The 15,738-nt window shown below is 35.7% G+C and overlaps 1 protein-coding gene across 4 annotated transcripts in view; it reads left to right on the forward strand.

Annotated features, from left to right (window-relative positions):
- The window catches only part of Diaph2 (diaphanous-related formin 2), an 839,122-nt gene that overhangs the window by 476,420 nt on the left and 346,964 nt on the right, over positions 1-15,738 (forward strand). For all 4 annotated transcript variants that reach the window (NM_001427378.1, XM_087599848.1, XM_087599849.1 and 1 more), the window contains 1 exon segment: positions 5,498-5,622. In NM_001427378.1, coding sequence (NP_001414307.1) covers positions 5,498-5,622 — 125 coding nt within the window.

The following is a 15,738-nucleotide window of genomic DNA, read 5'->3' on the forward strand; positions in this document are numbered from 1 at the left end:
TTGACTTCTTTTCTGTTGTTCTGAAGCCTTCACATTTATCTTGCCTGTAAACTGGGTTATTCTTCTGTCTTGCCATGGTCATTGCTGGGATTACAAGCTGAGATTCCTGCTTTCTAATTTGGATTTTTCTGTGGCACACAGGAATTGAAGTCAACTTGTCAGGTTTTTTACTCATTCAGCTAACTCATTGACTCCAGCCATTAATTCTTAAGATTATATCAACCAACCAGGAACCTCCTGCCCCAAAGCTCCCAGGGACTAAACCACAAAAGTCAACTCCATAATTGAAAGACCCAAGGTGAAATTGCAATGTGGGCTGGAATTGCAAATGTTATTAATCTCAAAAATAGTAACATCAAAGCGTTAAACTAATCCTGTTGTCTTTTAAGGTTGTCCCCACCAACTGATGGTGGATGTCTCATGCTCATGAAATCATGAATAATGGAGCGATTTTTGAGACACTAAACAGTGAACTGAAGCTGCTGTAAAATTATGGGCAGCTCTGTAATCTAAGCCTCCTTTATTTACTTTCTTTCTTTCATTCTTCATGCCTGTTTCTCTGGAATTATCTACTCTCACCTCTAAACCCAATGAAATTCTAGTAAGCAAATTATCATAAGCCCTGTTTTACAAGGACCTTGAGTATAAAAATGACTGTTTTCTGATTTCCATTTAATATCACTTCAAAGTCAAAGTCAAGATGATTTTCACCAATGTAAAGACAAATATGTAATGTTACAAAGGTTTGCATGTGGGTATAAGGTAGAATTTCCCTGTTATTCTGTCTTGAGCATTTTATCCTTTTGTTTACTTACAGTATTAATAATTCATTAGAGGAATTAATAAGCTTGCCATTACTTTCTTCTTTCTCCCATTTCCTTGCTTTCACACTATCGAAAGTATGTCCTGCTGCCCTCCATCTTATATATATTCCTAGGCAGGTTTCAATTCGACAGTTCTTTTTATATCACATAACAGTTGATATAATAACTGCCAATCGTTATTATATCTAACCTCTCCTGCAATGTTAATTATAGAAATGGACATAAATATATAAGTATGAAACAATATTTCTTAAAGTGTACATTTTAATTCAATAACCACTTAGTGTGTCTTATATAAATTACACAAAAAAGTACTGAAAGAAGAGCAAAGGCTTAAGCATTTGTCTTACCATTATCGTTGCCATTGCCATCCTGCATAGCACACAATAAGGTGAACCTTTAGCTCATCCATTCTAAGGGTAATGATCAACACCTATATACACAAGATAGGCTTAACAAAGGGAAAGCATAGCTAATGTAATTAATACATTGTAAGCATGGAAACGTTCAGATAAAGAGGCTTAATGTTTATTTGGACAATGTAATGCTAATAGAATAGAGAAGGCAACACATCAAGACACTCAAAGAATCTACTAGGCTGCTTTTGTAGTAATCCTTCCTCCCACTTATGAAGCATCATTTTTTCCAAGTGAAAGTTTTCAAGAAAGAAGAGAGGGACCTTTCTAGATACTATGCCTTATTTTAGGGTTGAGAATCTACTTTCTCTGAGCTAGCTACATTAGAAGACAGAAAGTTAGTAACTAAAGGTCATGCTGGATATATTAGTACAGGAAATCAAAAAGTGGTGGTTACTGGGGCCTTTCAATCTGCTAAGGTCACAGTACTCAGCATGCCAACTATGTAAATTCTAAACCCTAACCACAGATCAAGATTTTGTAAGGCTTTAAGACAAAATAAGACATGATGTAGGAGACGATAATGAAATCATACAGAATTTAGAGACCTGATCTGTACGAATTTATTTAGAACTGAGGATCTGACATGTAAAATTAGGATGAGTCGAGCAATGTTGCTTTATTCACAGATTAGTAAGAAAATATAGGTTAATGAAATATTGCAAACTTGTTCAAATTTTTATGATAGGGAATATTTCTTAAGACTGAGAGTCTAAACCTCAGTGTTAACTTTTAATTGATTTGGTGAAGAATAGAGAATTGTAAAGATCTGTGAGGAGAGGAAAGAAAATGGTGATTCTCAGTGTAGTAGAATGGAAATACAGACCTATATTCTCTCCCTTTCTTTCTCTTCAGAGATTAGTATGCTCTTTTGCTCTGCTTCCAATGAAGGTATCTGTCACTATCATATTCTACTCTGTCTTCAGCCCTCCCGTCATGTTCTTGTAACCCAATTGACCCAATATCTAGTCAATTTCACTTCTTTTGTTTTTCCAGTAATTACAATGGGAAAGGAGAAACCTTTTGGATTAGTTGGGAAGGTTATAGAGAAAGGACCTGAGTGACAAAACCTCAGTTTTAAAAATCAGGGATTTCCTTCACAGGAAGCTTGGCCTGTTTTAGACAGTGATTACTGTGGTGTTAGGAAAGTTTTGGCAGGGCAGAACAGCTCTTCAACTTTTTCAATAAAGAATATTTTCCAAACTTGTCAGAGCTACACAAATGGAGATGTTTTGGACAGAACCATTTATACTGACATATTAATAGAAAAAAAAGTATCTTCAGTGTAAGTGTTCAACTTTCAGCCTCTTGAACTTCCATGTATAATAGGGTGATTTTTTTTCCTTAATGAATATAAAGGAAAGCTTGTAAGGGTGATGAATCAGAATAATCTGGCTGAAATTTGCCAGAGGGATGATTTAGTCAGTATGTTAAAATTTTATTGTGATGTTGATATGACTCTGAAAGCTATGAAATGTACTGGAATATAAAATGTAATTTTCAGTTCTTTGTATATTTTGGATATAAGCCCTCTATGTGTTGTGGGATTGGTAAAAATCTTTTCCCAATCTGTTGGTTACTGTTTTGTCCTAACCACAGTGTCCTTTGCTATATAGAAGCTTTGCAGTCTTATGAGATCTCATTTGTTGATTCTTGATCTTAGAGCATAAGCCATTGGTGTTTTGTTCAGGAAATTTTCTCCAGTGCCCATGTGTTCGAGATGCTTCCCCACTTTTTCTTCTATTAGTTTGAGTGTATCTGATTTGATGTGGAGGTCCTTGATCCACTTGGACTTAAGCTTTGTACAGGGTAATAGGCATGGATCAATCTGCATTCTTCTACATGCTGAACTTCTGTTGAACTGGCACCATTTGCTGAAAATGCTATAATTTTTCCATTGGATGATTTTGGTTCCTTTGTCAAAAATCAAGTGACCATAGCCGCAGGGAGACAAATAACCCTATTAAAAAATGGGGTTCAGAGCTAAACAAAGAATTCACAGCTGAGGAATGCTGAATGGCTGAGAAATACCTAAAGTAATGTTCAACATCTTTAGTCATAATGGAAATGCAAATCAAAACAACCCTGAAATTTCACCTCACACCAGTGAGAATGGCTAAGATCAAAAACTCAGGTGACAGCAAATGCTGGCGAGGATGTGGAGAAAGAGGAATACTCCTCCATTGTTGGTGGGATTGCAGACTGGTACAACCATTCTGGAAATCAGTCTGGAGGTTCCTCAGAAAATTGGACATTGAACTAAGTTATGACCCAGCTATACCTCTTTTGGGCATATACCCAAAAGATGCCCCAACATATAACAAAGACACATGCTCCACTATGTTCATAGCAGCCTTATTTATAATAGCCAGAAGCTGGAAAGAACCCAGATGCCCTTCAACAGAGGAATGGATACAGTAATGTGGTATATCTGCACAATGGAGTATTACTCAGCTATCAAAATCAACGACTTTATGAAATTCATAGGCAAATGGATGAACTGGAAAATATCATCCTGTGTGAGGTAACCCAATCACAGAAATACACACATGGTATGCACTCATTGATAAATGGCTATTAGCCCAAAAGCTTGAATTACCCTAGATGCACAGAACACATGAAACTCAAGAAGGATGACCAAAATGTGAATGCTTCACTCCTTCTTTAAAAGGGGAACAAGAATACCCTTGGCAGGGAATAGGGAGGCAAAGATTAAAACAGAGGCAGAAGGAACACCCATTCAGAGCCTGCCCCACATGTGGCCCATACATATACAGCCACCAAACTAGATAAGATGGATGAAGCAAAGAAGTGCAGGCCCACAAGAACCGGATGTAGATCTCTCCTGAGAGACACAGCCAGAATACAGCAAATACAGAGGTGAATGCCAGCAGCAATCCACTGAACTAAGAACTTGACCCCCATTGAAGGAATCAGAGAAAGGACTGAAAGAGCTTGAAGGGGCTCGAGACCCCATATGTACAACAATGCCAAGCAACCAGAGCTTCCAGGGACTAAGCCACTACCCAAAGACTATACATGGACTGACCCTGGACTCCAACCTCATAGGTAGCAATGAATAGCATAATAAGAGGACCATTAGAAGGGGAAGCCCTTGGTCCTGCCAAGACTGAACCTCCAGTTAATGTGATTGTTGGGGGGAGGGTGGTAATGGGGGTAGGATGGGGAGGGGAAGCCCATATAGAAGGGGAAGGGCAGGGGTTAGGGGGATGTTGGCCCTGAAACCTGGGAAGGGGAATAACAATCGAAAAGTAAATAAGAAATACTCAAGTTAATAAAGATAAAAAATAAAAAAATAAAAAATGTATTTTTCCAATTGTGTTTCATAGTCTTTAGTGAAATCAGTGTTTCAGAGCATCAGATGTAAAACCAGTGTCACAATATCAGTCTGTAACCCTTCCCTTGTCTCCTTAACTAGAATTTCATCAGATTCCGTTAATACTGATAGAAGTATATTTGTCCATAATTCAAAATTATACAATAATATGGTATAAAGTACTTATATGTTTCTTTCCTTTATTTTTTACTCTATTCCCGAAATGAAGTCATTATGAGAGATCCAGAAAGCGCATATGTATTGAAGCACAGTTTAAATACATTTCAAATTATTAGTTGTCAATGAGAAAAGGAAAAGTGCAGAGAATGTTAAGGAAAATTAAATCAACTAATGAAAGTGTTCTAGGGGATGCTGAATGTCTGTGAATATGCCTATATATCCACCTTTTGTATCAAAATTGTTTTTTATGTCTCTATTGAGTATGAAATCTTAAAGATAGGAATTTTCCCACAGGTGTTGGTTTATAAAAGTCAGAGTTTTCACAAAAAAGCAAATATTTCATCCTTTTATGTAATTTATCCTTAAATCATTTACATAGCCAAGGAATGCATTAATAAGATAAGGTCTCTTTGAACCTTAGTTTCTCTTTAATCTTCAATTTAGATTTTAAAGAATGAAATATTAGGTGTTCCATCAATAAATTTAAATAGGAATGGGTTTGTCTGAACTAATGGCTGAGTAAAATGATGACATTCCTATATTAAATATGATGATTTGGTATATTACATTACACATTTTTCATAACTTCATAAAGAGTAAAATTTTTATGAGCAGTAACTCAGAAAAATGTGAAATGACTTCATTCTCTCCATTTCGGAAAATTCTTTCGTAGATAGTTTTCAGGTGTTTAGTGGAATACCTAGTGAAGGATCCTAAAGTTTCTCTACCTTGTTCTTTAGTTTCAGCTCAAATACTCAAGAGCAACCTTGTAGCGATGGAGCAAAGCATTCTTCATCTGGAGAGTAACATCAAGAATTTCCCCAAAGCAGAGTCTCTTCATGATAAATTCGTGGAAAAGATGATGATATCCTTTATTTATATAAGCATGTATTTATGTGTTTGCATATTTCTATCTTTTCACTATGGAGTTAGTTCTAGGCTCACTATTCTCTTACATTGGATGAATCTGCCTGTATGCTGCTTTTTTATATTAGCAGATTAAATTTCATTTCACGATGTTTTCAATCTGATAGAAGAAGCAAGGAAACAACTGGATCAAAAAATTGCCATTTTTCGAGGACAAACTTTATTTGGACACCCACAAGATATACAAGGTAAATCTTAGAAGGTTCAATTATATCTCAAAGAACAATGCAGATAATCTTTAGTAATCAAGTGCTTAAAGGATAGAATCAGGATGAGAAAATGACCTTTAGAATGGGTGTTATAATTTCTTTCCTCTTTTGACATATTCACATGCATTTTCTCAGGGTATACATGTATTTTTGGATGACTATTATTAATAGACTGAAAGATAAATGTACACTATATGGATGGGAAGAAAAATAAATTGATCAGTAGCTGAAGGATTTAAATCAGTTGAAATGTACATATAGAGATAACAGTAAATTTCTTGCAATATATATGATTATATATATATATATATATATATGAAAGAGGAAAATGTAAGAAATTACATTTACTTTGAATTGTTTAGTGGTACAGCTGGTCTCTGAAGATAAACTACATTTAGAGCTGATTTTTTCATTATGTATTTTCAGAAGTAAGAGCCATATCCTCCTCCTCTGGGTTTAAATAAGTATCTTGAACTGCAGATTGATTCACTAGTTTATATCTCTAGAGGGAATAAATACTGCAATTTCTTTATCAGATAATAATTCCTTCAACAACTGTATGGAGTAACCTCCTTTCAAGGTTAAACCTATCACCTTTTTCTTCTTGCCTGTGTTTCTTTCCTAGCCATCTTAGATGTTATGATTCTGAACCTAAGAATTACTTAAGGCTGGAACTTGGCATTACAAATTATTTTCCATACTTACTGTTTTGCCTCATTAAATAATGCTGTGTGGTCCTTTAGTGATACTACATTTGTACATAGAAACATTGGATGAACACATTTGTCAGCCAGCGAAAGCAGGCAATCCTCACCTAGCCATGGTTTATGTAACAGGCTTTGGTAGGAAGCTCAACATGAACCTTTCACTTTATTGGTAATTAGATTTATTTTTCTTTCAAATATGTCGTATTGTTCTTTGGATGGAAACACGCCTTTTTCATTTTGACTCTTGCCTCATATTTTTTAAATTTAATTTCTGATCCCCTTGTTCTGTAGAGTATTTTCTTTTATAGTTGGCTTATGGCCGGCCACATAACAGCTTGCAACATTGAGGCTTTGTTGTTCATTTTGAAAAAGAAAAAGGAAAAGAACTAATTTCAAACCCTCATGAACTTGGCCTGGACTCCCTATTTTGTTTCTCTCTTTATGCAGGTAATTAATCATTTTAAAATGAAAATCCAGAGCCTTCTGTATCTGTATGTTACAGATGAACAGCTATTCTTCGTGTAAGTGGTACTAAAGTGTGACTGTTTGTCCACAAGAGGACTGGAAGCTGTATTAAAATGTATAGGATTGTTACTTTGCATTTCATAGCAAGAAAAAATATGACAATTTATTACAGAAAATTGAATATTTACCATCTCATGAGCTATAAATTAATAAATTATACTAGTGAGATTATTGCTCAAATTAGTCTTGTTCTGGAAATCTCCATGAGTGCTCAGTGAGAATTAACCTCTTTGAGAAAAACAGAGCAAAATGCAAAATGATCACATGTATGCTCTATTTTCTTACCTTTTTAGCTATTGAACAAAGAGATGAAGCAATCACTTAACCACTGGAAAAGTCTTTCTAGGCACTGGATTCTGTTTTAAAATGAATACCATGTTCCCCTGTGTAATACAGGACTCTAGATATATCTATCACTTGCCAATAAACTGATTTTTTTTCAGGTTACTGACCCTTTACATTAAGTAACTGTAGTGCAAATAAATATGACAGTGCTTTTCCTAATTAACTATAATCTAGCTGTAAGAATTTTGAGTGTAAAAAAATAGGACAATGCTTCCATGTTATGGCCTCTACCAATTGTGACAGAACAATGGTCACACCAGGGACTACTGAATGCAGGTTGAATCTTTACTACATCGCCAAGTCAGGCTGTGTCTAATAGCATCCTATGCTTACCCTTACTCTTTGTCAGTATTAACTCACTGCTTATTATACCGTATGTCAGGCATTGTCAGACATTAAAGCACTGTATTGCACACATGGAAAACTCAACTTTAACATACTCGCAGCCTGGCATTCACATATTGTCTAATTACTGTTTAGCAAAGATCATATCATATGTATTAACTGCTATGTACCTATTAAATATTCACCTCCTACCACAATGTATTCACCCAGCATGTTTATTACGTCATTGTCAATCAGTAATCCAAGTCCTTTCTTTGACTTCTTCCATCTAGAAGAATAAGAGGTAGTAAGCATTCCATATAGTTATTTCTCAAATATTCTCCATATAAATTTTGTCAGGAATTATGTAACATTGAATCACCATTTTAGATTTTGCACTTAAGAAAAGTACTGTCAATTTTAGAAGTTATGATCCATATATTCTAATGTAATTGTTCTGTTTTATAAAATCTAGAAAAGTAGCCCATACACTGCCAGTAAGGTGATGCAAACTTGAAATACCAGTGGTTTTAGGGCTATAGCTATAGGATTACTATAGGTTCCAGGATGACCTGAAGGACATAGGAAAACATTTTCTAGCTTCTGAAAGCCAACAGCTTTATATTGAAGTATGATACCTTTGTCTCTCCTCTTTCTCTGACTCACAATAAAATAGTGTAGGGAAACAAGAAAAATCTTTTTCTTTTTCTGCTACATGACAGATAAAAAGAAGAGCATATAAAGTCAATGAATATATAACCTGTTATAAGACCCTTCCAAAGAGGGGCAGGAGTATGTATTTATGGACAGTTACGTAGAAGTCTGAATTAAAGACAAATGTGATCAACCTGTAAATTGCAAGGGTGAGAGATGATTTAACGAGATTCAGTGTTCAGATACTTCTTAGTTTCTCTGTATGACATTCCTTACCTTTGAGTAGAGGACCAAACATATGTCCTGTGTCAGAAGACTAGAGAAGACAAAGAGAATGATGTTTGTAGCTTCTTTTTATGGCCTGCTCATGAAGTGAATAGTTAGGCCTTTATAGTTTCTGTGACCTACTTCATAAGGCTCTTCCTTCTGACTTTACCTCAGTCCCCATCAGTTTACAACACTCAGTATTCCTCCAGTTATTGCCTAAATATCTGTGTACCATCTAATTTCTGTTAACCAATCATCTGTATAAAGGAGTGGTGCCTTTTGGAAGTAATTATATATAAAAATAAGAACAATTCATTGATGGATGCAATTTTTTTCCTCATAAAAGTACTATAAGAAAAAATGAGTTTAGAACGCTGTAAATACACACACATACAGAGGGGGGAGAGAGGGGAGGGAGAGAGGGAGAGAGGGGAGGAGGGAGGAGGGAGGGAGGGAACAGAGACAGAGACAGAAAGATTGAGAGAGACAGGGAGAGGGAGAAGGAGGAGAAGGAGAAAAGAGAGAAGTCCACTTCGTTCATTTTGGCCTCTGCCATAGGAGGACAGAACAGTAAGGCACAAACTACTACCAGTAGACATGAATCTGGTGATGCCTTCATCCTGAATTCTTAGCCTCCAAAGTTATGAGATCTGTCTATTACTTATGAATTACTCATGTATAAATTAAGGTTAACTTAAATAACCCAATGTGCCATGTTTGGAGTTAGAATTGTTTTTCATCCCACAAATGGAAAGAACCAAACAAATGAAATTAAGTTTATAGGATTATAAAACGGAGAACCAGGCATGGTAGTGTCTCTGTCTGCAATCTCAGCATTTGGAAAGTGGAGGAAGGAAGATCAGATGATCAAGGCCAGCCTAGGGTGCATGAAATTCTGTATCCAAAAAGAGAAAAAAAAAATAAAGATTCAGAATACACATTTATATAAGCATAAAGTTGAAAGGTCATCTTTCAGGGAAATAATTATTCTTCAGTGCTAACATGTTTATCACAGCCCTAATCCTAGAAAATGTGTTGTTATTTTTATTGTTTGTTTTCCTGAGCTAATAAGTATCTAGCTCTAACCTGTGTGCATGTTAAGTAAACCGTTTTCTACCTAGCTTCACATCTAGGCTTTAGACTGTGAATTCAAATAAATAGGTTGCTAAGATTTTATTTAGGTTTTTTTTTCCTGATGAAGCTTTTCAGTTTTTCCTTTCCCCAGATCCTCTCTACCTCTCTACCCATACAACTCCATATTCCATGCCCCCTCTCTCCTCTTCTCTTCTCTCTCACTCTCTATTTAAAAAAAAATACACATGCATGCACAAAAAACATGTCACAAAACCACAAAATTGGAAATGAGGTCATACAAGCAAAAGATCATTAAGACAAAATTATGTACAAATCTACATGAGAAAATGTCTATAAAAATACCCTGGAGTTTGTTTTGTGTTTACCATCTAATTCTTGCTATGTGACCGATCATCAAGATTAATATACCCAGTAAGACTCCACTGGAGAAGACATGTTTTTCCCTTCATAAGCAGTTACCAATTGCAGATAGTGTCTTGATTAGGAGTGAGAAAACATAAATAAATAGTATTAATAATTTACTCTCATTGATTAACTGTTTGTCAAATGACCTAATTTTATGTATTTGATATTTTAAAGGCTCCTTTTTATTATTTGAGGAATAATTTCTATTTTTAATGATAAAATTAACTATCCCTATATATGTCTAGCCATCTCCAGTTGTGTCAGGAAAGCTTCAATAACTCATAGTTACTTTCCATAGTGCCATATCCTTAATTCATTTATTTCGAAGGGCATCTCTCCTTCCTTTATAGTTCCTAGGAGTTCTGTGTCTGTGTTTGAAACTTATTGCAGACATTGCTAAGCTGAGGTTCAGAATCATATCCTGGTACTGTTCTTTGAACAATAATGCATGCTTGAGTGACATGAGAAAGCCCTCTGAGAATGAACTCCTTACCCATTTATGCCTTCTCTTTGAAGATCTGTGACATCGATATTATCTACAACATTGCAACCTTTGCCAGCACTGTGATTGTGAAAGAGCTGGGGATTGTGGTTGTCTTGGGGGTTGCTTTTAGAGAAGGAAACCTAGTATTTTCTTCCTTCCCTGTGACATGATTGATGGTTGCCATCGCCTGTAACCAAAGACAGGTTATCAAAAGAAGAACATGAGAAATTTGTTTAACTGCTTTGTGTGACAAAGGAACCTTCTCGACATGAAAGCTCCAGAGGAAATGTTTATTTGCATACTATGTGCTAAGAAATGCCTAGTTCTAGAGAAAAGTAATCTGATAAAAGTGGTATGAAATATTGTTAATAATGGGGAGGAGGTCAACCAGATTCTTTCATGTGTATCTATCCATGTGACAGCCCTGGCTCCCCATCCACCATGAAGCAAGACTTTTCACATATGGAGAAGGCAAAAGCTAATAACCTTGTTTTTATGGGTTGAGGGAGGTGAATTTTAGTTTCATTGCTCCGAATTATGGGGGAAAGTCAGAAGAAAATCTAAAAGACCTGGTTTTTGTGGCCTTCCTTCAGCTCAAAATGGTTTGTTAAAGCATCCTTTTTTGGGTTAATGTTGTAAGAGACCTGAGACAAGCCTCTTGCCCAGGAACCTGTTTGCTCTCACTGCCCACCTCTGCCTTTCTCCCTCCTTTCCTCTAGGGCTCTCATAAAAGGATTGTACTGTTTATTGTGCCATGGTTTCTCAGGCAGGAAAGAAACCCATTCTTAAAAAGAGAGCTGCTTGTTCATTTCGTCAGCCTGCTTTTGTATTTGCTTGTTTTTAATTGTGTTTTTGTTTTGGAGACTCTGTAGTCCTGTCCTGCCCAGGGCTCTATATGGATCAGGCTGACCTCCAATGCACAGATATCTGCTTGCTTCTACCTCTGGAGTGCTTAACATTAAGGCTGCACATCAGAGTGCCTTCCTTTCTTCTACTCTGAAGAAGGTGCTGCAGTCCATCCTTACTATCTGAAATTGTCTAACAAAGCACATTAATCACAGTGTTGACCTTACTGCTTATATTCTGTTGACAAGTTTCTTACCACATTTACTCACAGAGATTTTGTCAATGGCAGGGATGCCTCTGGCCCAAAATCAGCTTAGCTTTTTGATTGACTGCTGGCTAAATCATTTTCCCAACTGGAGGACAGAGAGTGACTGAGCAGCAGGAGCACCATTAACACATTGACAAGAAGAGCTGACAGAATGTTAATGACATTAACACCCTGTCAACTAACTATCAACACCTGGGATTTTCTCATAGTGTGAGGGAGAGTCAATTGAAGTAGTTACAAATCAAGTTACTGAGGAAGCACATTGTCCTTTCCAGATAATTCAGAACAGATTTGGGGTTACCACAATACTACCATTATGAGAATTCATATTACACTATTCTCTATTAGGAGATTATATTAAAATAGATGAAAAACTCAGATACGATGCAGCCAGAAGTATCACATCATAGCTATTCAACACAAGCCAATAACAGGTTTTAGTAGAATGATAATCCATTCTTTGTAAATCAAATGTCATATGGAATTGACAAAACAAAAAGAAGGAACAAGGTTTTTCTGCCCTCTCTTTCTGTCTTTTCTAATATAAGGATGTAACCCTGGTCATTTTCTATCAAAGAAAAATTGAGACTTTCAGGCTATATTGGAGAAAGGTTTACCATACCTGATACTTTGTCCTTGTCCTTTATGCCCTACTGCTCTCCAAACTCAGAAAATTAGGAAATTTAGAGTAAGATTTTTTTTGTTTCCTTTGAGAAGTGAAGATGGGGAAAGTGTAGGGTATTTTTTTTTTCTCTTCAAGGGAATGGGTGGTAATCATGAATATAGTACTTACATTGAAAGGAAAATGGATTTTAAAATACAAATATTTAAACTTTGAAAAGAGTGATACTTTGGGTCAGGATATAGTTCCATGGTAGATTACTTTGCACAGTCAGTGCAAGACTCTGGGTTCATTCAATACAACATAAGAAAAAGAAAGTATTGTTTGAAATACATGCTGTTTACTATGGTCTGGAGGGTTGTGAAATAAAATTAGAATATTAACAGAAAGAAATTTATACACAATCAAATTTAAAATGGCAGTAAATACTAATAACAACAATTATCCAAGAAAACTAGAACCAAATAAAAGTTATAGAAGCAAAATGTATTCATTTAAACTATTACATTAGTAGAAATGGAACATGAGTGTGCAATTGGACTGCATGTACATAAAGTCTTTTATGTCCATTACACAGACATATATGAATGTGTCTTCATATTCATATTTATATTATATATTATATTACTGTGTATCGTACAATAAATATGTATGTATGTATGTATGTATGTATGTATGTATTGCACAAAAAGTTTGGTATCCTAATGAAATGCTTCATGATATGAGCTGGAGATATAAACACTTGATAGAGTGACTGTCTATCATGCATGAGGCCCAAAGCCGCTCCCTAGTATAGCATAAAGTAACATTCCTGGGTAGGAAGTAGGATCAGAAGTTCAGGTACCCTCAACTACATAGTAAATTCTAGGTTGACCTGAGCTAGTTGAGATCCTGTCTGAATTAAAATGAGAACATGACTGCTCTGAGGTATGGTTAAACAGAAGGGGTTCTTTATTTGTTTGTAGAGGGAGAGAACAGCCACTGGCATCTAGAAGAGTCCAGACTGAACTGGGCCAATAGAATAGACCAGGCCATGAGAAGAAAGAAAGATGGGGAGAACAAAGAGGAAGAGAGAGAAAGGGAGAAGCCAAGAGAGCTCATGGAAAGTGATATAGGAAAGAGAAGCTGATGGAAAGGAAGCAAAGGCTAAAGAGGTTTAGGGTGGGGAGTGGGGGTGAAAAGTACTGAGAAGCCTGAACTGTATAACAGGTGCTAGGAGAAACTAGTGGCCAGTTTGCACTTTGCAATATTAAATAGACAACTCAGCCCCCTTTTTTTTTTCTGGGTTTCTCTGAGATGTAACACTGTCCTTATAAATAAATTCAAATAACAAATAGATATAAAAGAAATGCTTGATACCACATGTATTTAAAGTTTCCTAATACTTTGAAGATTTGCAAATGTTTGTGTATGCAAAATAACATAACCTATGACATGGGACCCAAGTCTAGATGTGAATTTCAATTTGGTTTCTGATTGACAATGTGTCTGAGGTAGTCACACAGCATTTTTAATATTCCTGCATTTGGATTGTGGTATATCACACAAAATTGGGTATGGAATTTTCTGCTTGTGGAATCATGACAATGTTCAAAATGATTCGGACTCTGGAGCACTTCCTATTTCAGATTTTTAGGTTAGCAATGTTCATTGCCCCTCTCCCTTTCTTCCTCCTTCCCTCCCCATCCCTGTCCCTCCTCTCGGCTTCACACTTTTGTAAGCCATAGACAATCTCCAAGGCAAATCCTATTTGTTGAGCTGGGTACTATTATTTGGCTCTTTTTAATTAAACTCACTTAAATATGAGAGGACTAGAAAGGATCATCCATGTGGTTATATCATATAAGTGATAAAATGTAGTTAGTGAAGATGTCGACCTATTTGTCTTTCAGACCCATGGTCTTAACCATGACTTTACACTATGCAGCTTGAGTTCAGAGAGGTTTATAAATCTAAGAAGTCCATGTGTTTCCTGTGAAACTTTCATTGCCTTCTTACCATGTCTCTCAAGTGGGAAAAAATGTCCTTTTTGAAAGGATTGTAAACTAATTTAAAAATTAGCTGCTCACTTACATCATCTACTGCAGAAAGCTTTCTCCTAATCATAGCAATCAAAATTAATTTCCTTGTCCCTTGTGTCCTCATAATATTTTAATACTTTGATGAGCAGACTCGCTCATTTGCCTGTTCTGTTTATGTGCATTCCTGTTTGCACACCAGCTCTCATAAACACCTTTAAGCTACAGATTCTTTTTCATCTTTAAGAAATGGGCAAGAAGTGTGCCATGAGTTTTTTAGAAAGTTAAGTGCTTAGTGAATTGTTTTTGTTTTGTTTTGTTTGCTTTAAATAAGTTACAGTTTACTGTATAATTATATAAAATTTAACTCACTGGCAAGGAAATAGAGAACATTAAGTTTTTATTGTGGCATGGCCTCTGTCCAAAGAAAGGACCCTGATACCTACCTAATGTTAGTCTTTTACTGTTTTGATTTTAAAGTGCATGTATTAAAATTAAGTCTTCGTGAACTCTTCTGGAGAAATTGCCTAGTTCTAAGGAACTCTTTGAATGGAGACTGTGCTTATGGGAGTCTGTGTGCACAAAACTTCTGTGTTTGATGAGCCTTGCTCATTTGAAATTCAGCCTAAAATTACACTGAGCATGAACTTCATTTTTCAAAGATTGTCCAGGGAATTTGGTAGACATTTGGAGCGTGATGGTAATGGTGAGAAGATAATATATCGCTGGTTAAGGGTGCATAAACCCTTTCAAGCCACAGGAGACTTGTCTGGGAAATTACCTTTTTCAGAACATGAAACAAGACTTAATTTGTTTGAAAGAGTTAATGTTCCCTCAGCCTCACAATTTTTCATTCTTGCCACCGGAAGCTACATTTTAAGAGATTAAGAACCTATCTATGGGATTCATTCACATTGAGTGGAAATAATAGAAAAAACTTGAAAAATACACTGTCCAACTTGGTTATTTTATGTGTTGCTTCCATATACTAGAATACATATGTATCTATTCATAAACACAAAGATGAACCATTTTTTATTTACATGGTCATAAATTGTGAATATTTATGGATCCAGGAAATTGTTCATGTTAATTTAAATTTGACTAAAATATTATCAATTACTTATGGAGTTTGCAATTTTAAAAAACACAGATTTTTAGGAAATAATAGTAACATCAGCATGTCTCTTCAAATATACTCCTATAGAAAAACCTCAAACATATACTATTTTCATAACATAGAAAGGCAAACTGTGCTGTTGGAAGGTAAAATTGGTAGCAAAAA

Source organism: Rattus norvegicus, chromosome X (assembly GCF_021556685.1).
Source record: "Rattus norvegicus strain SHRSP/BbbUtx chromosome X, alternate assembly SHRSP_T2T, whole genome shotgun sequence".
NCBI lineage: Eukaryota > Metazoa > Chordata > Mammalia > Rodentia > Muridae > Rattus > Rattus norvegicus.